General features: G+C 39.0%; 2 protein-coding genes and 1 long non-coding RNA gene across 10 annotated transcripts in view; all 3 read left to right on the top strand.

Moving 5' to 3' along the window:
* The window catches only part of OCLN (occludin), a 61,787-nt gene extending 53,542 nt beyond the window's left edge, over window positions 1-8,245 (top strand). For all 4 annotated transcript variants that reach the window (XM_032278931.1, XM_032278938.1, XM_032278925.1 and 1 more), the window contains exons 7-9: window positions 796-967; window positions 4,778-4,819; window positions 7,452-8,245. In XM_032278931.1, the coding sequence (XP_032134822.1) occupies window positions 796-967; window positions 4,778-4,819; window positions 7,452-7,553 (316 nt within the window). In that variant the 3' untranslated portion in view covers window positions 7,554-8,245. The remainder of the gene's footprint in view (window positions 1-795; window positions 968-4,777; window positions 4,820-7,451) is intronic.
* A 1,064-nt stretch (window positions 8,246-9,309) lies between these two features.
* LOC116552244 lies at window positions 9,310-11,154 on the top strand. The gene is made up of 2 exons (XR_004269294.1): window positions 9,310-9,741; window positions 9,773-11,154. It is a non-coding gene; the product is annotated as an uncharacterized LOC116552244 (long non-coding RNA).
* A 3,461-nt stretch (window positions 11,155-14,615) lies between these two features.
* LOC116552224 (general transcription factor IIH subunit 2) overlaps window positions 14,616-27,029 on the top strand; it is a 33,266-nt gene continuing 20,852 nt past the window's right edge. For 2 of the 5 annotated variants that reach the window (XM_032278907.1, XM_032278874.1), the window contains exons 1-8: window positions 14,616-14,683; window positions 16,440-16,526; window positions 17,589-17,666; window positions 18,043-18,079; window positions 18,419-18,505; window positions 19,334-19,384; window positions 20,402-20,456; window positions 24,232-24,337. In XM_032278907.1, coding sequence (XP_032134798.1) covers window positions 16,471-16,526; window positions 17,589-17,666; window positions 18,043-18,079; window positions 18,419-18,505; window positions 19,334-19,384; window positions 20,402-20,456; window positions 24,232-24,337 — 470 coding nt within the window. In that variant the 5' untranslated portion in view covers window positions 14,616-14,683; window positions 16,440-16,470. Of the gene's footprint in view, window positions 14,845-16,439; window positions 16,527-17,588; window positions 17,667-18,042; window positions 18,080-18,418; window positions 18,506-19,333; window positions 19,385-20,401; window positions 20,457-24,231; window positions 24,338-27,029 lie in introns of all 5 variants that reach the window. The other 3 variants (XM_032278881.1, XM_032278890.1, XM_032278900.1) reach the window with 3 other exon arrangements.

The raw sequence follows: 27,029 nt of genomic DNA, 5'->3' as shown, positions 1-27,029 counted from the left end.
TGGCTAGTACCTGTAATCCCAGCTATTTGAGACGCTGAGGCACAAGAATTACTTGAACCCAGGAGGTGGAGGTTGCAGTGAGCCGAGATTGCGCCACTGCCCTCCAGCCTGGGCAACAGAGCGAGTCTGTCAAAAAAAAAAAAAAAAAAAAAGCCTTTAAACATAAGTAGTCCATTACTGATATTGTGTATGGAGAATAAATGAGTTTCTATGACTTGTACCTTCAATTTTGTAAATGATTTTCAAAGTTCTTTCTGCAAATTATGTAGGCATAGTTTTTATTTTTAAAAAATGAGCAGTAGTAATCATTCTTAATAGAACTTGTTTGAGTTCTAGCTCCCTTTCCCCATAAGAAACAAAAAGGAGCCGGGCACGGTGGCTCACGCCTGTAATCCCAGCACTTTGGGAGGCTGAGGCGGGTGGATCACGAGGTCAAGAGATCAAGGCCATCCTGGTCAACATGGTGAAATCCCGTCTGTACTAAAAATACAAAAAATTAGCTGGGCATGGTGGTGCGTGCCTGTAATCCCAGCTACTCAGGAGGCTGAGGCAGGAGAATTGCCTGAACCCAGGAGGCGGAGGTTGCGGTGGGCCGAGATCGCGCCATTGCACTCCAGCCTGGGTAACATGAGTGAAACTCCGTCTCAAAAAAAAAAAAAAACAAACAAAAAAAAAAAGGAAACAAGAAAATGTCATTCTCCCTACCCGAACAGCTTTATTATCTTTGAGGAAGGAGCGTTGAATTTTATGTCTGCTGAGAATATATGTGTAATTCTTTTCTCTCCCAACTTTTAGGGAATATCCACCTATCACTTCAGATCAACAAAGACAACTGTACAAGAGAAATTTTGACACTGGCCTACAGGAATACAAGAGCTTACAATCAGAACTTGATGAGATCAATAAAGAACTCTCTCGTTTGGATAAAGAATTGGATGACTATCAAGAAGAAAGTGAAGAGTATATGGTAAATTCAACCTGATATTTGTGTATTATATAGATTGAATCTAATCTGTGGAGATATACAGCATCCTTTATATTAATGTTTATTTTTTAAAAAGTGCTAGTAATTATCAAACTGTAAGTTCATTGAAGAACAGCTGAGATTGGGTTTTGGATGAAATTTTTTTTTTTTTTTTTTTTGGAGATGGAGTTTCGCTCTTGTTACCCAGGCTGGAGTGCAATGGCGCGATCTCGGCTCACTGCAACCTCCGCCTCCTGGGTTCAGGCAATTCTCCTGCCTCAGCCTCCTGAGTAGCTGGGATTACAGGCACACGCCACCATGCCCAGCTAATTTTTTGTATTTTTAGTAGAGACGGGGTTTCACCATGTTGACCAGGATGGTCTCTATCTCTTGACCTCGTGATCCACCCGCCTCGGCCTCCCAAAGTGCTGGGATTACAGGCGTGAGCCACCGTGCCCGGCCTTTGAAATTCTTTTCTAATAGAAGTCTGTACTAATGTATAATAGTTAAGAATTACAAAGCACTATTCTATGTACATCTATCCTATTTAAAATAAAATAGCCAGGCCAGGCATGGTGGCTCATGGCTGTAATCCCCCACACTTTGGGAGGCCAAGGTGGGTGGATCACCTGAGGTCAGGAGTTCGAGAATAGCCTGGCCAACATGACAAAACCTCACTTCTACTAAAAATACAAAAAATAGCCGGGTGTGGTGGCAGATGCCTGTAATCCCAGCTACTAGGGAGGCTGAGGCAGGAGAATTGCTTAAACCAGGGAGGGAGGTTGCAGTGAGCTGCGATTGCACCATTACACTCCAGCCTGGGTGACAGAGTGAGACTCCATCTCAAAATAAATTTAAAAATAGCCGTGTTTTCTTTTCTATGTATAAAGCCAATTCATTCTTTCTGTAGAAGAGAACTTGAACAACACAGAACTGTATACAGAAAAAGAAATCACCTTAAATCCTACTGTCAAGAAATCCTTATCACCAAAATATTAGTTGTTAAAACAACCTCTCCAGGCAGGAGTCACATAACCTTTGTTAAGAAAACATCATCTTCCATGTTTCATTTACTTTCTTCCTGTCTTTTAAATCAGCAGTTTATGGTTATCTTTTTTTCCTCCCTTGATCATCTGGCTGAGATCGTATTTGTCCGTGTAAAGTTACTGTTTTTTTGTTTTTTTTTAAAATCCATCCTTTTCATACTGTATTTTGTATACATACTGAAATTAATATAGTTACTCCACCTTTTAGAGGGAGATTAGTCTCTTATTTATTTGTTCCTTTATCAGTCACTTATGTAAGCATGGACTTACCAGTCACTTATGTAAGTATGGACTCATGGATATCTGTTTTGTGCTGTGAGTTATAATCCAAGGCTGCTTTGTTTTGTAGCTCTAATTGTTCTCACTTTGACCATTGGGAACTCTTTCAGTCGCTTCCCTTGTCCCTTTGACATGCTCTTATCATTGTGGGGTCTTATCTTTAAAAAAAAAAAAAAAAAAACATTCTTGCACTGCTTATTTCTGGCTTTTCTTACTCAACAGCAAGTTATTTTATATTAATAATAAAGACCTACTTAGTTTTGAGTTTTTTAATGTGTTAAAATTAGGTAAAGAATTTTCAATTTGATGGCTGTATCATAATTTAAGAGTCATTTTCTATGGATAGATATTTAAATATGTCTTCCCCTACTCCAGTAGTACCAGTATATACTGGTGAACCTCTCCGTTTTTGCTCTCTTGTCTGCCTATCTAATTTTTTTTTTTTAATGTGGAGTCTTGCTCTGTCGCCGAGGCTGGAGTGCAATGGCTCGATCTTGGCTCACTGCAACCTCCGCTTCCTGGGTTCAAGCGATTCTCCTGCCATAGCCTCCCAAGTAGCCGGAATTACAGGCATGCACCACCACACCTGGCTAATTTTAGTATTTTTAGTAGAGACAGGGTTTCACCATGTTGATCAGTCTGATCTCGAACTCCTAACCTCAAGTGATCGCCTGCCTCAGCCTCCCAAGGTGCTGGAATTACAGGTGTAAGCCACGGTGCCCAGCCTGCTTATCTAATTAGAACTAATTCCAGAATGTGAAATCGTTGAGTCAGAGGGTATGTACCTTTAAACTTCTGATGCAAAATTCCTCCAGAGAGATTGCACTAACTGCATCTTCCTAGTGATGCTATACAGGGCTCGTTTGATGTACATCTCACTTATACCTGAAAATTTTTTCTGCCACTTTTCAGTTGAGGTGATCTGCTTTTTAGTTTTGACATATTCACATCTTTATATAGTTAGACTTGTGTATTTTTTTTAATGGTTTCCAGATGATGTTATAGATCTTTCTTAATTCAGTAAACATTTGTTGATCACCTATTGTTCGTTGATGATGTTGAAATGATGAGGTTAGAGACGTAAAATCTTGTCCCCACCCTTAAAGAGCTCTCATATCTTTTTTTTTTTTTTTTTTTTTTTTTTGAGAAAAGTTTTTTCTCTCGTTACCCAGGCTGGAGTGCAATGGCGCGATCTCTGCTCACCGCAACCTCCGCCTCCTGGGTTCAGGCAATTCTCCTGCCTCAGCCTCCTGAGTCGCTGGGATTACAGGCATGCGCCACCATGCCCAGCTGATTTTTTGTATTTTTAGTAGAGACGGGGTTTCACCATGTTGACCAGGATGACGATCTCTTGACCTCGTGATCCACCCGCCTCGGCCTCCCAAAGTGCTGGGATTACAGGCTTGAGCCACCGCGCCCGGCCAGGAGCTCTCATATCTTAAGAAAAAAACTGACATCTAAAACAAAAGAGAACAAAAACAAAAAAAAAAAAAAAAAGAAAAAAACCGGTCATCTAAACAATTTAGACAATATAATTAATGCTGTATTTGCATCATGTGTAGAAAGCAGTATAACTGACTGCTTATAGGAGAAATAAAGTCTTTGAAGGCTTCACAGTGAAGGAACCATTAACAATTTTCCAGACAGAAGGGTGGGGAGAGGTGCATGATTACAGTCATAAGGAAACAGGATCAAAATCTTGAGGCATTTAACATGTCTCAGTTTTTTTTTTTTTTTTTTTTAATATTTTCATATTTATTTATTTATTTATTTTTTGAGACAGAGTTTCGCTCTTGTTACCCAGGCTGGAGTGCAATGGCGCGATCTCGGCTCACTGCAACCTCTGCCTCCTGGGTTCAGGCAATTCTCCTGCCTCAGCCTCCTGAGTAGCTGGGATTACAGGCACGCGCCACCATGCCCAGCTAATGTTTTGTAGTTTTAGTAGAGACGGGGTTTCACTGTGTTGACCAGGATGGTCTCGATCTCTTGACCTCGTGATCCACCCGCCTCAGCCTCCCAAAGTGCTGGGATTACAGGCGTGAGCCACCATGCCCGGCCCATGTCTCAGTTTTTAAAGGAGTTGCTGATGATGTGCACTGAGACTGGAAAGGTAGGAAACTGGATGAAGGGAGAAGTTAGTGGGAAGTTCAGACCACCTGATCAGAGCTCTGTGTTATAAAAGATCTTCCTGGTGTCAGTGTAGCATGGGGACTGGCACGAAGGAGAGATGAGAAGTAGCTGAACAGATAGTTACCTGCCTATGTGAGTGAAATGTGAAAGATACAGTATCATAGATGTCTTTTCACTGAATTCCTTCAGATCTTCCTGCTGATCATGAGTTTTAGGTATTTTATGACTTCATTCTTTTAATTGCTTATATTTTTGTTGTCAGCTGTCATTTTTATCTTCAAAGTATAACATAAGGAATATTACTTTTGAGAGAGAAAATGCCCCAATAAACATATTCCTTTGTGTTTCTCATTAATAGTCTGCTGCTGATGAATACAATAGACTGAAGCAAGTGAAGGGAGTAAGTATTGGAGATTGTTCTTTAGAAGAACTGTTCTTTTTTGTTTTTTATTCTTGTACCTACTCATCTGGAGGGAGAACTTTTCTGTGTTACTCATTTTTATTTTTCTTAAATTTTCTTACATCTAATTTAGCATTTAGAATGACTATGAATTCCTTGTCACATATGCACTGATTATCATAAAAAGCCCTTAAATTAAAGATGAAAACTATAACTGAGGTTTTGGAACTTTAATTTCAGCTATTTAAAGCTACAACCAGTACTGATTTTTTAAACCTTTTAATTATTTTTTTAAATTCAATGCGTGTTTATTGAGATAGTTTCCCATTCATCTTGACTCAAGGTACTCTGGGTGCTGCTTCCTCCCTAGGGAGCATCTTTCGTTAAGCCTTGCTTTGCCTCCTGTAGGCTGCGAAGGACAGTGGAGCAGCCAACACACAAAACTACTGCTAGTGCCTGGCTGACGCCTATGGTGATTTTATCGCATCCTGGGCGTTTACACCCATGAAGTAGGAGTAGGGGCTCTGCACCAGGCGTTACTGCTTGGGTTTCCTTTTCTCCTCTTCTGGAGAGGGTTGAAGGAGATCCTCTGTGAGAGACATGTTGTGGGGGAATTGCCACCACTGGAAAAGATGATTATTAATTATATTTTTTAAAAGTTGAAGTATACATACAGAAAAGTGCACAAATCAAAATATATAACATAGTGAATTTTCACAGTGTGACCACATACCTGTGTGTGCAGATCAAGAAATGTATTTCCTCCAGTGCCTCCCCACCCCCGGCACCCCCACCCCACCCCTTGTACTCCTTTTCAGTGTTTACCCTCTTTCCAGAGGGGTCCACCATGCTCACTTCTAACATCATAGGTAGAGTTTTGGTTATCTTGAATATAACATAAATGGAACCATATAGTATGTATTTTGTATGTGATTTCTTTTGCTCAGTACTGTGTTTGTAAGGGTCCATTGATGGTTTATTAATATTATTTTGAGATGGAGTCCTGCTCTGTTACCCAAGATGGAGTGCAGTGGCACGATCTCCGTCCACTGCAACCTCCACCTCCCGGGTTCAAGCAATTCTCTTGCCTCAGCCTAGCTGGGATTATAGGCACTTACCACCATGCCTGGCTAATTTTTTTATTTTTAGTAGAGACAAGGTTTCGCCATGTTGGCCAGGCAGGTCGTGAATTCCTGGCCTCAAGCAATCCGCCTGCCTTGGCCTCTCAAAGTGCTGGGATTACAGGCGTGAACCACTGCACCTGGCCAGTTCATTGATTTTTATTGCTGTGTAGTGTTGTATATAAAACACAACTTTATGCATCCATTCTATTGTTAGTGAACATTTGGGTTGTTCCCAGTTTTGGGCTTTTAAAAATATTGCAGCTTCAGACTAGGCACGGTGGCTCACACCTGTAATCCCAGCACTTTGGGAGGCCGAGGCAGGCGGATCACCTGAGGTTGGGAGTTCGAGATCAGCCTGACCAATATGGAGGAAAAAATAATAATAAATTGCAGCTTCAAACATATTTGTAAATGTTTGAACATAGAAGTGATGAGCATGTGTGTATCCAGCTTTAGTAGATACTGTCTTGTTTTGTTTTGTTTTTTTGAGATGGAGTTTCACTCTTGTTGCCCAGGCTGGAGTGCAATGGCGCAATTTGGCTCACCGCAACCTCCACCTCCTGGGTTCAAGCAATTCTCCTGCCTCAGCCTCCCGAATAGCTGGGACTACAGGCATGTGCCACCATGCCCAGCAAATTTTTGTATTTTTAGTAGAGATGGGGTTTCACCATGTTGACCAGGATGGTCTCGATCTCTTGACCTCATGATCCACCCGCCTCGGCCTCCCAAAGTGCTGGGATTATAGGCATGAGCCACCGCGCCCGGCCTAGTAGATACTGTCAAACAACCTTCCAAGTAGTTACACCAGTTTACATTCCCACCAAACACCCCAGACTCCTGTTGTTCTGTACCCTTGGTAACACTTGGCATGTCAGTCATTATTGACTTAAAACATTTAAAAAAGTTCTATATTAACATTTTTGTAAATTATCCAGGTGCTGTGATACATACCTATAGTCCTAGCTACTAGAGAGACTGAGACAGAATTCCTTGAACCCAGGCGTTGAGAGCTGCAGGGCGCTATAATTGTACCACTGCACTCCAGCCTGGGCAATAGGATGAGACCCTTTCCCCCCCCAAAAAAGTTATAAATTACAGGCATCATGATTTTAAATAAGAGTTTAAAGGGTATACAGTAAAATTTCCCATCTCTCTTATCCCCTATTCCGTTTTCCTTTCCCCAGTCAACCGAGATCACCAGTTTCTTGTTTTACTTACAGTTTTAGATGATGTGTTAGCTAAAAGGCCCATAAGTTTTCTTGGTCATTTTGCAGATTTTTAGAAATGAGGCTATCCTTTGTAAAAACCCAGGTTAGAAAATAGGATTGAGCAAACAATCGGCTGCCTGTGTGGTTAGTGATACTGCCAGGCACCTTGAGTATATTACTTCAGTCAACACTCCCAATAATTCTCTGACTAAATCTTCCATTTTTTTGTTCACCTCTACCTTCCCAACAGACCTGCTTTTATTTTGTTGAATTTATGTGATTTATTTTCTCCCTTTTTAGTCTGCAGATTACAAAAGTAAGAAGAATCATTGCAAGCAGTTAAAGAGCAAATTGTCACACATCAAGAAGATGGTTGGAGACTATGATAGACAGAAAACATAGAAGGCTGATGCCGAGTTGTCTGAGAAATTAAGTATCTGACATCTCTGCAATCTTCTCAGAAGGAAATGACTTTGGACCATAACCCAGGAAGCCAAACCTTTGTGAGCATCACAAAGTTTTGGTTGCTTTAATATCGTCAGCATTGAAGCATTTATAAATAGCTTTCAATAATCAACTGGGCTGAACACTCCAATTAAGGATTTTATGCCTTAAACATTGGTTCTTGTATTTGAAAGAAATACTGTTTGAGGTTTTTAAGCCTTAAAGGAAGGTTCTGGTGTGAACTAAACTTTCACACCCCAGACAACGTCTTAATACCTACAGGTATTTGTTTGCATAGGTGATCTCACTTAATCCTTTCAACCACCCTTCAGATAACTGTTATTTATAATTCTTTTCCACATAAGGAAACTGGGTTCCTGCAATGACCTCTCTGAAGTGAAACTGCTTGTTTCCTAGCACACAGTTTTAGTTAAGTCTGTTTTATGACTCCATTAATAATAAAGTCCCTGGCCTTTCATATTTTAGCTACTATGTATTTAACAATCTAACAGCCTCTCTATTAATTTTTTTTCTGTTATGTGAATGGTTAAAAGAGGTTTTTCTTATGTTATCCTGATAATAAAGATCATGTAAAAGTAACAAATGTGTGAAATTTAAAGATTGTAAATATATACGTTTTTAAAATCAAAGTTTAAACCCAGTGGTTAGAATTTTGTGTATTTTTAAATACTTTTTATCTTTTATGGTTTATATGCATTTTTTTAAAACCAGCTAGACCTTTTCATTATATCAGAATATCTGATTACATTTGTAATTCCATTGTGACTTGACCTGTATCTTATAGGATTCAATTTCCATACATATTTTATAAGGTATTAAATCTGATGTTTCCATAATAACCTGTTTGATATTGTTAGTGCTGTTAACATACAGCTGTGGAAAACCACACTCAGGAGTTGTATCTGTTGTTGTTTATACTCTTTTGGGTGCTATGCTGGTTGGTCATTTCCCAGTCCGTTGGCTGTAGGAATGCTGATGTGTCTGGAAATAGAATGCTATACCATGAGATACCAAATAATTTCAAATGGTGCCCTTAAATTGTATCACTTTTTTTAAAATTCAGATTTTTTTTTTTGGGGGGGTGGGGCCTGTGGATTCATACACATGCAATGGGTTGTATTATAGGAGAGGAATGCTACAGCAAGAGCCTTGGGAACCCACCATTTTATAGCAGTCTGTAAGAAAGCCTGTTTTTTTGTTGGAAAAATTCAGATGCTTATTAGTAAAATAAAATTAGTTGATAGCACTGTGCTAAGTTGATTGTGATCATTCTAGTTTAGACTTTTCTAAAACCCTTTTTTAGAATAATCTATAAACTGCCTTTTGTATGCATTTAAGACATTTAAGTATATAATTTTTGATATTTTGAATTATTTTCCAGAGATAAACTTTTAAATGTTTCCATTATATGATTTATTTCTTCAAATTGAATAAATTCTTAATCTTCTGCATGCTGTTCATAATTATACAAAAGTTTTTTGAGATAGAGGCTTGCTCTGTTGCCAGGTGCCAGGCTGGAGTGCTATCTCGACTCACTGCAACCTCTACCTCCCGGGTTCAAGCAATTCTCCTGTGTCAGCCTCCCGGGTGGCTGGGACTACAGGTACATGTCACCACGCCCAGCTAATTTTTGTATTTTAGTAATGGGGTTTTTCACTATGTTGGCCAGGATGGTCTCGATCTCTTGACCTCATGATCCGCCCGTCTTGGCCTCCCAAAGTGCTGGGATTGCAGGTGTGAACCACCATGCCTGGCCAATACAAACGATATTTTCATAGCTTTTGGGTTTATACCAAATGAAAAGGACTCTCTTGATGAGTACCTTTAACTGCCTTTCCTGTGTTAAATTTTTAACAACTTGTTCTGGAAGTCAGTGTACTTATTTCATGAAGGCAAATTTGTCAGTATTTTCACAAAACAAAACTATTCAGCTGTAGTTAGAAAGTGAAGTAGCAAGAATTTACATTGTAAAGTTGTGCCATGAAATTGGACTTTGAAACTTTAAAAATGAGAAAAATTTTCACATGTATTTATTCCAAATACCATTTAGGAAACCAGGATCAGAGTGTTTCTGTTGGTGTTGGCATTAACCAGCTGGATGTAAATTTGAAAACCCAGTCACTCAGTTTCCTAGTCTAAAAAGTCAGAGGTTTTAGATTAGATTTCTGACATCCCTTCCATTTCTGACCTGTGGTTCTTGTTGCAGTTCTGCTTTGTTATAAACCATTGTTCTAAGGAGTTTGTTGAAAGCACATAGTTCATTTTATAAAGATTCCCTGCGTATGTGATGTCCTACATGTGTGACTTTGTATTAAAAGTATATAGGATCAATATTTTATTTTGAAAAATTTAAAGAAATACGGAGAAGTATAAAATAGAAGTATCAACCACCCAGAAATAACATGTTAATGTTTTGTTACATGTGCCTCCTATTTTTTTTGAAATAAAATGAAGTCAACTAGTATTTGTTGTAAATAAGTTATATATACATAAATACATGATATTTAATCCTCACAATCTTTTGACATGTGACCATTTCTTGTTTTATAGACAAGGAACTAATGATATGATACACTAACAAGTGGCAAAACAAGGAATTAGGATCTTGGTCTCTTGGACTGTTAAGATTTTTTTTTTTTTTTTTTTTTTAAAGACAGGGTTTCACCATACTGGCCAGGCTGGTCTCAAACTCCTGACCTCAGGTGATCCCACCTTGGCCTCCCAAGGTGCTAGGATTACACTACACCCAGCCTGGACTATTAGATTCTATACTTCCATCCTCTGTTGACTTTGTTAATCAATGGACTGGCTAATGTGAGATAGATCATTATGATGTAAATAAAGTATCCTATTTTAATATTGAGTGCATTTTAAGTACTTATAAAGGCTTCCTGGGAAATAACTGTAATTTGTAAAGACCTGAATGGGTACATGTGTGTAAATAAAAATCAGGGCAGAAAAGTGCTTTTATCATGGCTCCAGGGACCTTAGCTTCAGTTGGTGTTGAGAATCCCTCACACAAGGACATTCTCCTTGCTTCAGCATCAGGATGGAAGCGTTTCCCATCTGGACTTTTTCAAAGACTCAGCTGGAGGAATCAGACTTCATAATTTCCTGGCAGCTCATGATTCTGCTACACTACACCATGCCATCTCGTGTGAAAGGACAAATTTGATGGAGGACTGCGTCGTCCCTCTTGTTTCTTACTGTCTACATTTATTCTAATGGGAAGGAGTGGGCAAAAACAATAATTTGGGTAGTTTTTAAAAAACATTGTGTTCGTAAATTAGAATAGTGCCATTTTGGCGTTATGAGAAGCATGGATCCATAACTAAGGTTTTGTGTGTGACTACAATGAAATGTGGAAATGTGTCTCCGGAAGGTTTCCAGTTGCTACCACAAGACCTCCTTGGTATTGCGTGCATGTGTTGTCCTATTTTTACTTTGTCCTTCTGCAGTTACTTGCTGTGGCACCTTGGAGAAATTAGCCCCCCTTCAGTTTTTTGTATATGTAAAATATATTTGTAATAATCTCATAGTTAATGTGTGACTCAGTCCTTGTACAAAAGTAAATATGCCTAGCTACCCCTATCTTCCAAAGCCAGAAGGTGAAACTTTAACAAGTTTTTTTTTTTTTTTTTTTTTTTTTTTTTTTTTGCCAGGGGAGGGGGAAAGGGGAGAAAGCAAGAGGGCACTTTAACAAGTTTTCTAAAAGCAAATTGTGTTTTTTAAAGTGCGGGTATCATCCAATCCCATATGATTGGTCTGTGCTGGGTGCAGCCTTAGAGTGTAAATTCTTTTGAGTTCTAGACAGAGAATACAGGTTTGGCATTTATTTTTACATGATAAATGCTTCTTTAGGATAGAGCAAATAGCTTGCATATCAAGATCACAATTGTTAGATACTGTTGTCAGTTAACAGAGGTTTTCAATGAGGCCTTCTGGAATGATTTAGTTTTCCTGTAAGGGAACCTGTCTATTCAGGTTGCATGCGTTTTATATCTCACTTTGATACACTGGCTAAGATGATTGTGAATGTCCTAACCCTGTTGATTGTGTCCAGCCACGCATAGGCAAAGAACAGATTATTCCATTATTTATAGTTTTACAAGTTGAAAAAAGCATCTGAGTAGGTTACATAATTTATTCTACCACTTTGAATATGATTAGAATATTATGTCAGTCATGTGCATGCCAAGAAGTTATAGATTTATGCATGTTTTATATTGGTTTGCTTTAGTACCATTCCTAGTTGAATCTTAACATCCATATCTGGAATCTAAACAGAGCAGGTATTACAGTTAGGAAAACTCTTTCAGTCTTCTCCCTTCACCAATATGTTTAATATCTATTGGGTAGTCCTCTGTCCTTTTCCTGGTTTTCCTTAAAGTCTTTTCCTCTAGGCTGTTTGTCCTAGAGGAATGCATCCCATCTTGCAATAGGATGGTTGGTTAGGATTGATGGAAGGAAGGAAGGAAAAGTGTGGTTAGGAAGAAAGGGCACGAAAGATGTGGAGTTTGTATGTGAGTTCTCTAATGGGATCAAAAGTGGGAGGGAGGCAAGCATGGAAGCTTCACGACATTGCACAACTAATTTCCCCTTCTCTCCCTTTAAAAACTTTTTTCGCCGGGCGTGGGGCTCACGCCTGTAATCGCAAAACTTTGGGAGGCCAAGGCGGGCAGATCACCTGAGGTCTGGAGTTGAGACCAGCCTGGCCAATATGGTGAAACCCCATCTCTACTAAAAATATAAAAATTAGCCGGGCGTGGTGGCAGGCGCCTGTAATTCCAGCTACTTAGGAAGCTGAGGCAGGAGAATTGCTTGAACCCAGAAGGCAGAGGTTGCAGTGAGCCAAGATCATGCCGTTGCACTCTAGCCTGGCGGATGAGAGCGAGACTGAGTTTTTTTTTAAAAAAAAAAAACAGAGTCTCGTTCTGTCGTCAGGCGCCAGGCTGGAGTGCAGTGGCGCAATCTTGGCTCACTGCAACCTCCGCCTCCCAGGATCAAGCAATTCTCCTGCCTCAGCCTTCCGAGTAGCTGGGACTGCAGGTGCGCGCCACCACGACCAGACCAGCTAATTTTGTATTTTTTTGGTAGAGACGGGGTTTCTCCATGTTGGATGATCTCAATCTCTTGACCTCGTGATCAGCCCGCCTCGGCCTCGCAAAGTGCTGGGATGCTGGGATTACAGGCGTGAGCCACCGCACCCGGCGAGACTGTCTTAAAAAAAAAAAAAATGCAAAGACAACACAAAAACTAAACAATAAAATCTTGTCTTCTGGGAAGAAATGAGACTGGTTACAGAGCTGCCACTAAGTCCTGTAGGGTTGGTGGAGACAAGCCCATTTTACACATTAGTTCATAGACTTCGGTTGTGACTTGCTTGAGGTCACCCAGCCAGTGTGTCAGAGCCTGATTTTCAATCCAGGGATGTTCTTTCCACTGTTATGCAAGATACCTTCTGTTTAGATTTTTGAGGGAGACAACAGAGATGAGAAGAATTTTGTAACAATAAAATAAAGACAATGGAGGGGATGAATATGCTGATGTAGAAAGAAAGAGGCCCCAGCTTCTGCAGTGCCTTTGTTATTCCTAATCCTTTTCTGATCGTCTGGGGGTGCACTGTCTCTCCATTTCTCAGGTATGCCAGTGATTCCACTCGTATTAATCGGCACTCAAATGACTTGTCCAAAACTGAATTCATCTTACTGACTCCGCCAACATTTCAATAATTGCAACTCCAACCTTTCGGTTGCTGAGCTAAAGACTTTAGAGGTATCTTTTATTCTTTTTTCATAACACACATCCGGTGTATTGGGAAGATTAAGAATTCAGTCACTTCTCACCAGCTGCTGGTCCAAGCCATCACAACACAATTCCTCCAAAGCTCTTAGCAATGCTCACAGCCTCTCCTCCCCACCTTACACTTTTGATGGCAGCTGCCACTGCGTATCCCCTGCTCACTCCTGCAGTCGTCAAAGAGCCCAATATACTTCTACCTCAGGGCCTTTGCACTTGCAGCTCTCTTTGTCTGAAGAGCTTTTTCCCTAGGTATCAGCAGGGTTAACACCCTTCCTCATCCAGGTCATGGCTTAACTGTCTTCTCAGCGAAGACTCCTGGCCACCCTATTTCACTTTATTTTATTTTTTGAGACGGCGTTTTGCTCCTGCCACCCAGGCTGGAGTGAAAATGGCGCGACCTCGGCTCGCTGCAGCCTCTGCCTCCCGAGTTCAAGGGATTCTTCTGTCTCAGCCTCCCGAGTAGCTGGGATTACAGGCGCCTGCCACCAGGCCCGCCTAAAATTTTGTATTTTTAGTAGAGTTGGGGGTTTCACCATGTTGGCCAGGCTGGTCTCGAACTCCTGCCCTCAGATGACCCACCCCCCTCGGCCTCCCAAATCTCCATGCCTGGGATTACAGGAGTGAGCCAACGCGCCCAGTCTGGCCACCCTATTTTAAACTGCAATTTTTCCCCTTCAATGCTTAGTTTTTCTCCACAGCACTATCACCATTTCATATAGTATATGTTTTTCTTCATAGTGACTCCCCTTGGAGAAGGAAAACTCCACGAGAGCAAGGATTTTTTGTCAGTTTTTCATTGCTATTTCCTCAGTGCTTAGACATGCATCAGGTCCAAAGTAGATGATTAATGTTAGCTGAATGAACAGCAAGAGCAACGGAGGAGTCCTGAAATACACAGCAGGAATCAAGGATAGCTCTGGCCTTGCTTCTATGGCCAGGTTCCTTCATCCCAATCTATCAGAAGCAGAAAAACTAGATCGAGCTCCTCAGAACCCAGGTCGACGGCTGCAGAGCCTTCGACCTTCCGAGAACGAATGGCGACCACTCTTTATGGTTCTCTGTGAATTCCAGCTGGAAGGCGGTCCCTTTCCGCGCCTCAGGTCAGCGCCGAGCATGCTCTGCACCCGAGCGCCCCGCTCCGGCAGCTGCCGCCTGCAACAGCCGGAACGTTTCGGCTTGGCAGCAGCGCGCGGCGGAAGGACTTCGGGGTCGCACCTAAAGCAGCGGGGCGGAGCTTCCGGCTGAGCGTCCTTCCAGCGGGGCCGGTGAGTCCACGGGTGCAAGTCTGTGAGGCGGAGAGGTGGGGCAGGACATCTGGCTAGCTAGGCGGCTAGGAGGGTATTCGTGGCGGGGAACAGAGGCTGAATTGCCCTGCCTGGGCTTGTAGGAAAGGTGGATGTGAGGGAGCGTGTGAACGCAGAGGAAGGTAACTTTCGTCTGGGGAGCTGCCCAGTAGCATTGGAGGCTGCAGGCCCTCCCTCCCTGAGTAAAAGCGCAGCTTTTAGAAATGATGGTTCAGGGTTCGAGTTTGTGATCCGATTGAGAGAGTGACCAACCTCTGACCCTGAATCCCATACCTGAAAAATAAGGACAATAATGACCCTTGCCAGTTTCATAGTACTTGGTAGGGTAAGGTGTGGGGGAAAGCTTCTTACATCGCGATGTTTGGTGCTCTCATTTGTTTGCAGATAACATTCCGAGCTCATGTAACGGGAATCACACCAGTAGGCATATGCTGAGGAATGTGGATTGTCTGGGGTTGGATTCTAGGAAAGAGACCACTGATTATATATATATATATATATATATATATTTGAGAAGTCCTTTGATGTGATCAGCCGAAAGTCTCTCAGTTCCTATTTTTGTTTATTTATTTATTTAGAGACAGGGTCTCCCTCTGTCACCCAGTCTGGAGTGCAGTAGTGAACACGACTCACTGCAGCGACTCTCCTGGGCTCAAGCCATCCTTCCGCTTTACCCTCCCAAGTAGCTGGGACTAAAAGCACTCGCCACCTCTCCCAGCTTATTTTTTGATGTTTTATAGAGGCGAGGTCTCACTTTATTGCCCAGGCTGGTCTGGAACTCCTGAACTCAAGTGATCCTTTTGCCTTGGCCACCCAAATTGCTGGGATTATAGGTTTGAGCCACTGTCCTGCCAAGAATTTGATTTTAAAAACATTGAGAACATTGCCACGCCGATAATCCCAGCACTTTAGAGACTTTTCCGTCTCTACTAGAAAGTAATCGGATTGTTGGATCGACATACATGTAGCCAACAAATATATGAAAAAATGCTCAACATTACTGATCATTAGAGAAATGCAAAACCACAATGCAAATCAAAATCACAAAACCATCTCACCACCAGTCAGAATGGGTGTTATCAAAAGTCAAAAAATAACAAATGTCGGCAAGGTTGTGGAGAAAAGGGAACGCTTCTCCACTGTTGGTAGGAATATAAATTAGTTCAGCCAGTATGGAAAGCAGTTTGGAGATGTCTCAAAGAACTATGTTTAATTTTGTCTTTTTTTAAAAAAAAATTATGAGCCGTAAGCATTTACCCATTTATAAATAATAAATGTCATTTAAAACCTTTTGGTTTTGAGAAAATTTAGACATACACAAAGATGGAGAGAGAGTGCAATGAATCACGTATGTCACTCAGCTATAATAATTAGCTATGTCTAATCTTGTTCAGCTACACCCATACTCCTCACAGTTTGTCATGTGACACATCTATAAAGTATTTTTGTTCCTTTACAAATTGTAAAAACATGCTTATTTTTATTGGTGCCAAGTTTGTGTATAAGTGTTTATATTATTTCTTGGAAATGAGAAATGGAATTCTATGAGGATTTTTATCTAATGACAATTATTGAGTAAAATACAAAGAATAAGATGACCTGGCATTCTGATTTTTTTTTTTTTTTTTTTTACTTTATGTGTCTAATTTTCTAATTTAATTGGATGCATTTTGTAACAAACATCTTTAGATAACTTACATTCTAATGGTTTTTACAGATTATTGAATAATAAAATACATTTAAAAACAATGGATGAAGAACCTGAAAGAACTAAGCGATGGGAAGGAGGCTATGAAAGAACATGGTAAGGAGAGCATTATTGCTCTGTCTTTTAGATGTTGTCTTTTTTTAAACAACTTTATTAAGGTATATTTTACATATGTTAAAATTACCCATTTCCAATGTACAATTCAGTGATTTTATTAATAGAAAATTTACTGAGCTCTGCAGCCATCACCATAAACCAGTTCTAGAACATTTTAATCACTCCAGTAAGATCCTTCATATCCATTTACAATTAATTTCATTCCTAATTTCATCCTTAGGCAATCATTAATCTACCTTTTTGTTTCTAAATTTAACCTTTTCTGGACATTTCACAAAAATGTGACCATATACAGTCATGTGCCGCATAATGATGTTTTGGTCAAAGACCGCGTAAATGACAGTGGTCCCATGATGTAATACGGTATTTTTACTGTGCCTTTTCTATGTATGTTTAGATATATAAATACTGACCATTGTATTACAGTTGTCTTAGATATTCAGTATAGTAACATGCTGTACAGGTTTGTAGCCTAGGCATGGGATAGGCTATACCATCTAGGTTTGTGTAAGTATACTCTGTGATATTCACACAATGATGAAATTGCCTAACAATGCATTTCTCAGAATGTATCCCTGTCAGTAAGCACTGCGTGACTATAATAAGTGGTCTGTTGTGGCTGGCTTTCGCCTATTTTCAAGACTCATCCATGTTGCAGCATGTATTAATACTTCATTTAAGCCAGGCGTGGTGGCTCACGCCTGTAATCCTAGCACTTTGGGAGGCTGAGGTGGGTGGATCACCTGAGGTCAGGAGTTCAAAACCAGCCTGGCCATCATGGTGAAACCCCACCTTTAAAAACAAAAACAAAAAAACTTCATTTTCTATTGCTGAATAGTATTCCCATCTATAGTTATGCCACGTTGTTGTTTTTCCTTTCACTAGTCCGTGAATATTTAGGTTCTTTACAGTTTTTGGCTGTTAGGAAAATGCAGCCATGAACACTCACATGTAAATCTTTATGTGGAGATATGTTTTCATTTCATTTGGGCTAGTAATCATTTTAGCTTATCTTTTCAAACAAATAATTATGACTTACAGGGAGATTCTTAAAGAAGATGAATCTGGATCACTTAAAGCTACAATAGAAGACATTCTATTTAAGGCAAAGAGAAAAAGGTATGTAACCTCTTCCTATGTGTGTTAAAAAGGTAAAATATATTCATTTTAAGCCTTTCTAGCTATAAACACCCCTCAGTACTTCATTTCAGCTGTGCTTCAGGGAGCTGACCTGTTGCCTTCTGACCATGGGGAAAGAACTAGCCACTTACCCTTGCCTCAGCAGGAAAATGGTCGTTAGAGACTATCTACAATACCTATAATTATGTGTATTCCATACATTAATTATTTACTCCACTAAAAAATGCACGTTATGACATTCTTAATCAGAATTAGAAAAAAAAGAAAAAGCAGGTCAATTGGAAAGTTGTGTTTATTTTTTTGTGTAGGGGATAGTATATGGAATTCCATTAAAATGTTTGTATAATTTTGACAGAGTATTTGAGCACCATGGACAAGTTCGACTTGGAATGGTATGTCATTATTTTTTCTTTTACTAGTACAGAACTAGTTTGGGTTAGAGAAACATTCTACCTTACTAGAAAAAACAATAGCAAAACAAACTTTTAAAAATGATACATTAAAAATATATACATAGAATATATAATTATTAAATGTCATTTTTACTAGTCAAAATGGCACTTGAGGTGTGAGCACAGTGGCTCACACCTATAATCCCAGCACTTTGGGAGGCCAAGGTGGGAGGATTGTTTGAGCCCAGGGGTTTGAAACCAGCCTGGGCAACAAAGTAAGACCCAGTTTCTACAAAACAAAACATATACTTGAAATTGGCCCTTTCTTTTTTCTGGTAGATGCGTCACCTTTATGTGGTAGTAGATGGATCAAGAACAATGGAAGACCAAGATTTAAAGCCTAATAGACTGACATGTACTTTAAAGGTAAAATTTAAATTTATGCTAAATCATTTAAATTTGTACTAAAATCACTTTAATTTTTACTAAAAAAGTGGGGAAGAACACTGGATTCTAAAGGATATTTTTAAAGAATGCAATTAAAAAATTTTTTTTTGCTTTGTATTTTTAGTTAATACTAATGATAGCTAAGTAGAAGTACTACCAGGTCATTTAAAGAAATTATAAACCAACATAGCTAATTATTTGTATTTTTAATTTCTATCCTTTCACCCCACATCAGGATCTTGCTTTGTCAGTTATTCCTTTTCTTTATTGAATCTTCATTCTCCTTTGCCTTACTTAAATCTTTCTCCTCAGATTACAAACACATTCATATTATTCCTAATTCAACAAAACCTGTTCTCAATTCTGCTCATTCTCCCATCTCTCTTCATTGGACCTTTCCCTTGTTTAAATTTTTTTCTGGCACATCCAAATGGTTCCATCTTTTAAAACCTAGCTCAAACCTATCTCATCACCCACCATTTCAAATTGAGGTTTTTATGATTTAATATTTTTATTAACATACTTTGAAAATCTGTAAGTTTGCCGGGCGTGGTGGCTCACGCCTGTAATCCAAGCACTTTGGAGGCCAAGGTGGGCGGATCACCTGAGGTCGGGAGTTCAAGACCAGCCTGACCAACATGGTGAAACCCCGTCTTTAAAAAAAAAAAAAAAAAAAGGAAAATCTGTTAAGTTTAAAAGTCACGAGAAGTGAGGCTTGATAAACAAGTTTCACAAACACCAATTGGACATGTTATATATGGTTGTTATTTTGCCTTTATTTAGTATGTCTTTTTTTTGTTCAAACAGTTGTTGGAATACTTTGTAGAGGAATATTTTGATCAAAATCCTATTAGTCAGGTACGTATATAAGTAATAGAATTCGGAATTAGATTCCTATTTTGCTGCCAAATGTTATTTATTTATTTATTTATTTATTTTTTTGAGTCGGAGTTTTGCTCTTGTTACCCAGGCTGGAGTGCAATGGCGCAATCTTGGCTCACTGCAACCTCTGCCTCCCAGGTTCAAGCAATTCTACTGCCTCAGCCTCCCGAGTAGCTGGGACTACAGGCATGCACCACCACACCCAGCTAATTTTTGTATATTTTAGTAGAGTCAGGGTTTCACCATGTTGGCCAGGATGGTCTTGATCTCTTGACCTCGTGATCCACATGCCTCAGCCTCCCAAAGTGCCAAGATTACAAGCGTGAGCCACCACGCCCGGCTGTAATTTATTTATTTATTTATTTATTTATTTAATTTTTTTTTTGAGACGGAGTTTCACTCATGTTACCCAGGCTGGAGTGCAATGGCGCGATCTCGGCTCACCGCAACCTCCGCCTCCTGGGTTCAGGCAATTCTCCTGCCTCAGCCTCCTGAGTAGCTGGGATTACAGGCACGCACCACCATGCCCAGCTAATTTTTTGTATTTTTAGTAGAGACGGGGTTTCACCATGTTGACCAGGATGGTCTCGATCTCTTGACCTCGTGACCCACCCGCCTCGGCCTCCCAAAGTACTGGGATTACAGGCTTGAGCCACCGCGCCCGGCTGTAATTTATTTTTTAAAAATTGGACATGTATTTTGTGAATTACCCAGATTGTTTAAACAGTTTCTGGCATACTTATCAATGAAAAGCATAGTAACTCTAAAAGTTAAATAATGTACAGTGAACTCATAGCTAAATTTATTTGCCAAAAACACAATGAGAAAAAGTTTCTCACATGTTGCTTCTTTCTTTTGTAGTTACTAGCTTATTTTAGCTATATAAATTCTTTTTTTTTCTGCCCCAATATTATCTACAGGAATAGTTAAATGTATTCTTATTGGGAGGAAATAACTTATTATATTAATAATAATTTTTGTTTTTATTTCAAGATTGGAATAATTGTAACTAAGAGTAAAAGAGCTGAAAAACTGACTGAACTCTCAGGTATGCATAAAATTACCTTTACAGGACTCAAGGACTTTGCTTTATTTACCCAACCTCATAACTCTGTTTGTATGGCTGCTTAATAAGTAATGTGAAGGCTTCCTCTGTGCTCTCTAGGTGAAACAATTTAATAACATCTTCCCCACCATTATATTCTTAGGATATAAGGATAACTATTTTAAATTGAATTCTGCATAGTGGTAAATAATATTACATTGAATATAAATGTTTTTATTTAAAATCAATATGTGCTTATCCTGAAAATATTGAAATATAATTATTGTAACATTTATAAAATCCAGTTAATCTTAAAATTACATTCTTAAAAAGTTAAGCATCTAATTTAAAAAGGAAAACACACAAAAACTGAACTATAGCAATTGCTAATGAATCAATTTTTCTGCTTCCATGACATACCTAACAGAATTTTAGTTTCAAAAGATAGTAATGGCAGTTTTTATTTGCTTTGGTATATATGCTGTTACAAATTAGCAACACTGATTCTATTTTATTTTCCATGAAATACACTATCCCTTAAAAATGGTTCTCAACCTTTTATCTTTATCAACACACATAAGGGAAATGACATACTTTCTTCATCAATAGTTTTTCATTATGACTGTGAGGAGTCAAATGTACATTGGCCTGGAGTGATCCAAGAAACTTAGTTGTGAGTAACCAAAAGAATGTCAAACTAGCTTAAGTGTAGAAGGAAGATTTTTGGCTTATGCTCAACGGTGGGCTGATTTCATATATAGTTGCTGCATGTGTTGGGGTCCTGGCTTTGTCTGGCTTCATCCTCTGATAGATTTTCTGGAATTCGAAAAGATGTCTCTTAATAGTCCCAGTCTACATGGTACCGGTAGCCTATGGCTTCAGCACAAGTCTAGGGAGGACCCTGATTGGCCTGACTTATGATCTGCCCATCCATGAACAAAGTGATCAAGGAATGAAGTATTTTGTTTGTGTGCTTGGATTACCTGCCTATGCCCAGAGCAGGATAGAAGTAGGGTCAGCACCACATGCACTAAGCAGGTTATTATGTAGTGGGAGAAGGATGGTTCCCCCCAGGTAGGGATATAGGGTCAGTCTTCCTTCCTCTCAGTTTACTTACTCCAAATAACCGGCAGTTTTCTTTTACTTTCTTTCCCCACGCTCCCCCCGCCCCACCCCCAAAGCAAGGAGTCTCTTGCTCTGTTTCCCAGGCTGGAGTACAATGGCTCACTGCAATCTCTGCCTCCCAAGGTAAAGTGATTCAAGTGATTCTCCTGCCTCAGCTCCCCAAGGAGCTGGGATTACAGGTGTGTGCTGCCATGCCCAGCTAATTTTTGTATTTTTAGTAGAGATGGGATTTCATCATGTTTTCGTCAGGCTGATGTGAAACTCCTGACCTCAGGTGATCCACCTGCCTCAGCCTCCCAAAGTGCTGGGATTGCAGTTGTGAACCACCATGCCCAGCCTCAGCAGTTTTCTACGGATGTTAGTGAAGTCATACATATAAAGATGAAAAATTTTCTGGAGATTCTGACAGGCCTTTGAAGGCACCTTTTTTAAACCATGCTGACACTATTGTGGTGTGCTTTTTTCTTACACCCATAACATAGTGGGAGACTAAAAATCATTTTGTATGATACGGTAGGAAAGTAAGTAGATAGCCATATCTAGGTTTGAGTGCTGCTGGTTCTGCAGTTAAATAGACATATGTCTTTGGGCAAATCATTTCACTAGTTTAGATTAATTTTCTCACGAAATGTGGGATTTGGAATTAGCAAGGTACTTTTCATCTCTAAAATTTATGAATCTAAAATACTTGCAATAAATATTAAATATTACAAATGGTTAGTATTTTAAAACTTATTCAGATGGATAAAAACTCTAGGGAGCTTGAAGTTGATGAGTAGACAAAGAAGACGTAATTCACACAGAAAAAAAATAAAAAAAACAAATAAGGGAAACTAGTGATCCAAAAAAAACTCCACCCAATTCCATAATATTTTATTATTTAATATATTTTAAATGAGCAAAAATAAGTTTCAAAAGCAATGTGTTGCTTGTGGAACCACAGAGAAACTGTTATTTATAGTGCTGATAGTCTTATAAATTACTTTAATATTTTTTAGAAAAGCATAAAAATTGCTCCTGAAATTATATTTAGGAAATGTTATGGAAGGAGAATGATCACTCTACAAAGATACTCTTTGCAACATTATGTATAATAGTGACAGATTAGAAATTGAATGTTTAATAGTGTAGAAGTACTTTGATGAATTATATTGTAATTATATTGTATGATAAAATCAATTTAATGATACTTAGATTATTGATTGATACAAGGACAGTGCTGAAATGGAAAATGTCTACAGAATACTATATTTTATTGAACCTCAGATTCCATCAATTATAAGATACTTTTATGGGCCATTAAGAAGGAAAAGTCCTGGTAGTTAAATTGATACACAGTATCAAATGATATATGAATTGGTTATACTAGCTTCTTGGTAATTTGACTGTCTGTCACTTTAGGGGCCCAGCGTGGTAGCTTATATCTGTAATTGCAGCACTTTGGGAGGCTGAGACAGGAGGATTGCTTGATCCCAGGAGTTCAGGACTAGCCTGGACAACATGGCAAAACCCTGTCTCTACCAAAAATATACAAAAAAATTTAGCCAGGTATGGTGGCAGGCACCTGTAGTCCTAGCTACTTGGGAGGTTGAGGTGGGAGGATGGTTTGAGCCAGGGAGGTAGAGGTTGCAGCGAGCCAAGACCGCCCCATTACCCTCCAGCCTGGGCAACAGAGCCAGATCCTATCTATAAACAATTTTTATATTAAAAAGAAAGAAAAAAGAATTTGGCAGCTTTCTCCCTTCATTTGAATTGCTTGGTATAAGATAGTCTTTTCAGATGCTGTTCTTTTCAGGAGCAGATATCACAGCTTTGTCTCTTTGTGGGAATGTTCCTTTTTTAGGTCTTGTAAAGCTCTTAATTTCTTACCTCAAGAAAAATACGGAATTAAATACATTCTTTCGTTAATGAACATTTGCTTCATTGATAATAAATTTATGCCTCACTGCTGTGTTCCACACCTTTCTACATAAAAATATAGCCTTTTGTATTAACAACCTATCTAAAAACATTTTATTGTTTGTTTTTGAGACAGAGTTTTGTTCTTGTTGCCTAGACTGGAGTGCAATGGTGCGATCTTGACTCACTGCAACCTCCCGTTCCTGGGTTCAAGCGATTCTCCTGCCTCAGCTTCCCAAGTAGCTGGGATTACTGGCATGTGCCATCATGCCCGGCTAATTTTGTATTTTCAGTAGAGACAGGGTTTCACCATGTTGGTCAGGCTGATCTCGAACTCCTGACCTCAGGTGATCTGACCACCTTGGCCTCCCTAAGTGCTGGGATTACAGGCATGAGCCACCGTGTCCGGCCCTAAAAAACATTTTAAATGGCAGTTAAACTCACTATAAAGAGGACAATGTACATAATGCAGTTGAAGCAATAGCATATGAAGACTTATTTGTAGGTTCACATATGAGCAGGCAAAGACAACTATATTGCAAGTGTTGCTGGCTACCAGTGATTGTTAAACACATGCTAATTTCAGAGATGTTAAAATGTGAAAATGTATTGGTCTTAAAAATGATGAAATATGGAAATATTAAGAGTAAAAATGTGCTCTAGGTTAATATTATTTTAAAATATGCCAGTCTATAAGGAGATTATTTGTATTTATAATATGTAGGATTTTATTAAAAGATTATTTTTATTTTAGGAAACCCAAGAAAACATATAACGTCTTTGAAGAAAGCTGTGGATATAACCTGCCATGGAGAGCCATCTCTTTATAATTCCTTAAGCATGGCTATGCAAACTCTAAAGTTAGTATTATACATTTTTAATAATTGATTTAGAAGTTTTTTAAATGAGTTAAGTTGAAATGATGTGTTAATATGGGGCCCATAAACCCAGCTATAACAAAATCGTTAAGTAGGAAAAATATGTAATGTGATTTATGATGTTTAATATGGTGTTGGTTGGTAATTTTTATTTTACATGTTAGTAGGATATTGTTAAAGGTTTTATAAAAGTATAATTTAAAACTGTACGCAGTATCAATAGTACAAAAGAAATATGTTGAAAAAAATTTTATTAAAATGAGATTTAGTGTAGTATAATAATTGTAAGTTGGTTGAACCTTTATTAACATTTATTAATTTATTTTGAAAGTAATGGTCAAAACCACAATTACTTTTGAACCAAACTAATATAACTATAAATTAATAGCACTCTTGCATGGCAAGTTCAGCTATATGGAATAAAGCTAAGACCCCAAAGGAAATACTTGGTATAGTTAAAGCTCATGTGTATTTTTTTTTTTTTTAGACAGAGCCTTGTTCTGTCACCCAGGTGGGAGTGCAGTGGCACGATCTCAGCTCACTATAACCTCCACCTTCTGAGTTCAAGCGATTCTTGTGCCTCAGCCTCCCTAGTAGCTGGGATTACAGGTGTATGCCACCATGCCTAGCTAATTTTTGTATTTTTAGTACAGATAGAGTTTCACCATGTTGGCCAGGCTGGTCTTGAACTCCTGGCCTCAAGCGATCCACCCACCTTAGCATCCCTAAAGCTTATATGTTTTATCTCTGGATAGTCTGCCCTGGCTCAGACCTTATACCTTTACATGATAGATAGTTTTGAAGTGGATGAGAATGAGGTAACACATGTAGTAGAGGTAAGTACAGTAGCAGGGTCTACCAGTAAGAGCTGAGAAAATAACAAAATATAAACAGAAAAGCAATAACTAACTGATAAACTTGCTGTGGAAAGCATAGAAACCACTAATTAGTATAAGTGAAAACTGGTCACCACAAATCCACAAGCTATCATTTTAGTTAAACAGTATACAAGATTAATGTTTATGATTATTATGACTCTGAAGTACTGTGAGGTTAAATTACAATGAGGTTAAATTACAGTAATCCCCCCTTATCTGCGGTTTCACTTTCCATAGTTTTAGTTACTCTTGGTCTGAAAAATATTGAAAATTTCAGTAATAAATAATTTATAAGGTTTAAGTTGCGTGCCATTCTGGGTAGTATGATGAAATCCTACACCTTACCTCTCTGCCTGGCCCAGGACGTGAATCACCCCTTGCTCCTGCAGATCCATACTGTATATGCTGCCCACCCATGTAATGGCCTAAGTCATCAGATTAACTGTTGTTACTGACTGTCAAACTATTGTAGTGTTTGTGTTGTTTTACTTAATAATGACCCCAATGTGCAGGAGTAGTGATGCTGGCATATTGTTATAATTGTTCTATTTAGTTATTGTTGTTCATCTCTTACTGTACCTGATTTATACATTAAACTTGATCATAGGTATTTATGTACAGGCACACCTCATTTTGTTGTACTTTGCTTTATTAGACTTCTCAGATAACTTTTTTTTTTTTTTTAAACAAACTGACAGTTTATGACAACTCTGTGTTGAGTAAGTCCATTGGTGCTATTTTTTTTTTAACAGTATGTGTTCACTTCATGCCTCTATATCACACTTTGGTAGTTCTTGGAATATTTCAAGCTTTGTAAATTATTGTTATATCTGTTACAGTGATCTGTGATGTTACTATTGTAATTATTTTAGGGCACCACAAACTGGGCCCATATAAGACAACAGACATAATTGATAAGTGTTATGTGTGTTCTGACTGTTCTACCAAATGGCCATTTCCCAGTCTCCCTCCTCTGGGCCTCCCTAACCCCTAAGACACAAAAATATTGGAATTACACCAGTAACCCTACAGTGGCCTCTAAGTGTTCAAGAGAAAGGAGGAGTCGCATGTCTCACTTTAAATCAAAAGCTAGAAATGATTGAGCTTAGTGAGAAAGGCATGTCAGAATGCAAGATAGGCTGAAAGCTGTGTCTCTTGTGCTAAACACTTAGTCAAATTGTGAATGCAAAGGTAAAGTTCCTGAAGGAAATTAAAAGTGCTGGGCCGGGTATGGTGGCTCTTACCTGTAATTGCAACACTTTGGGAGGCTGAGGGCGGAGGATCACCTGAGGCCATGAGTTTGAGACCAGCCCTGGTAATATAACAAGACTCCCCCCCACCATTTCTACCAAACAACAAACAAACAAAAATAGTCAGGCACAGTGGCAAGCATCTGTAGTCCTACCTTCTCAGGAGGCTGAGGCAGGAGGTTTGAGCCCAGTAGTTCAAGGCTGTAGTGAGCTATGATTATGCCACTATACTCTAGCCTGTGTGATACAGCAAGATCCTGTCTCAAAAAAATTTAAAAAATATTGGAAATTCAAAGTGCTACTTTAGTGGACACATGAATGATAAGAAAGTGAAACAGCTTTATTGCTGATATGGAGAAAGTTTTAATGGTCTGGATAGAAGATTAAAGTAGCCACAATAGTCCATTAAGTCAAATCCTAATCCAGAGCCAGGCCCTAATTCTCTTCAACTCTGTGAAGGCTGAGAGCAGTGAGGAAGCTAAGGAAGAAAAATTTGAAGCTAACAGAACTGAGCTCATGAGGTTAATGAAAGAAGCCATCTCTAAG

This window comes from Sapajus apella, unplaced genomic scaffold, assembly GCF_009761245.1.
Source record: "Sapajus apella isolate SASKATOON/1434 unplaced genomic scaffold, GSC_monkey_1.0 scaffold1, whole genome shotgun sequence".
NCBI classification, from domain to species: Eukaryota; Metazoa; Chordata; class Mammalia; order Primates; family Cebidae; genus Sapajus; species Sapajus apella.
The sequence above is the reverse complement of the archived record's forward strand: the minus strand, read 5'-3'. Positions and strand labels throughout refer to the sequence as shown.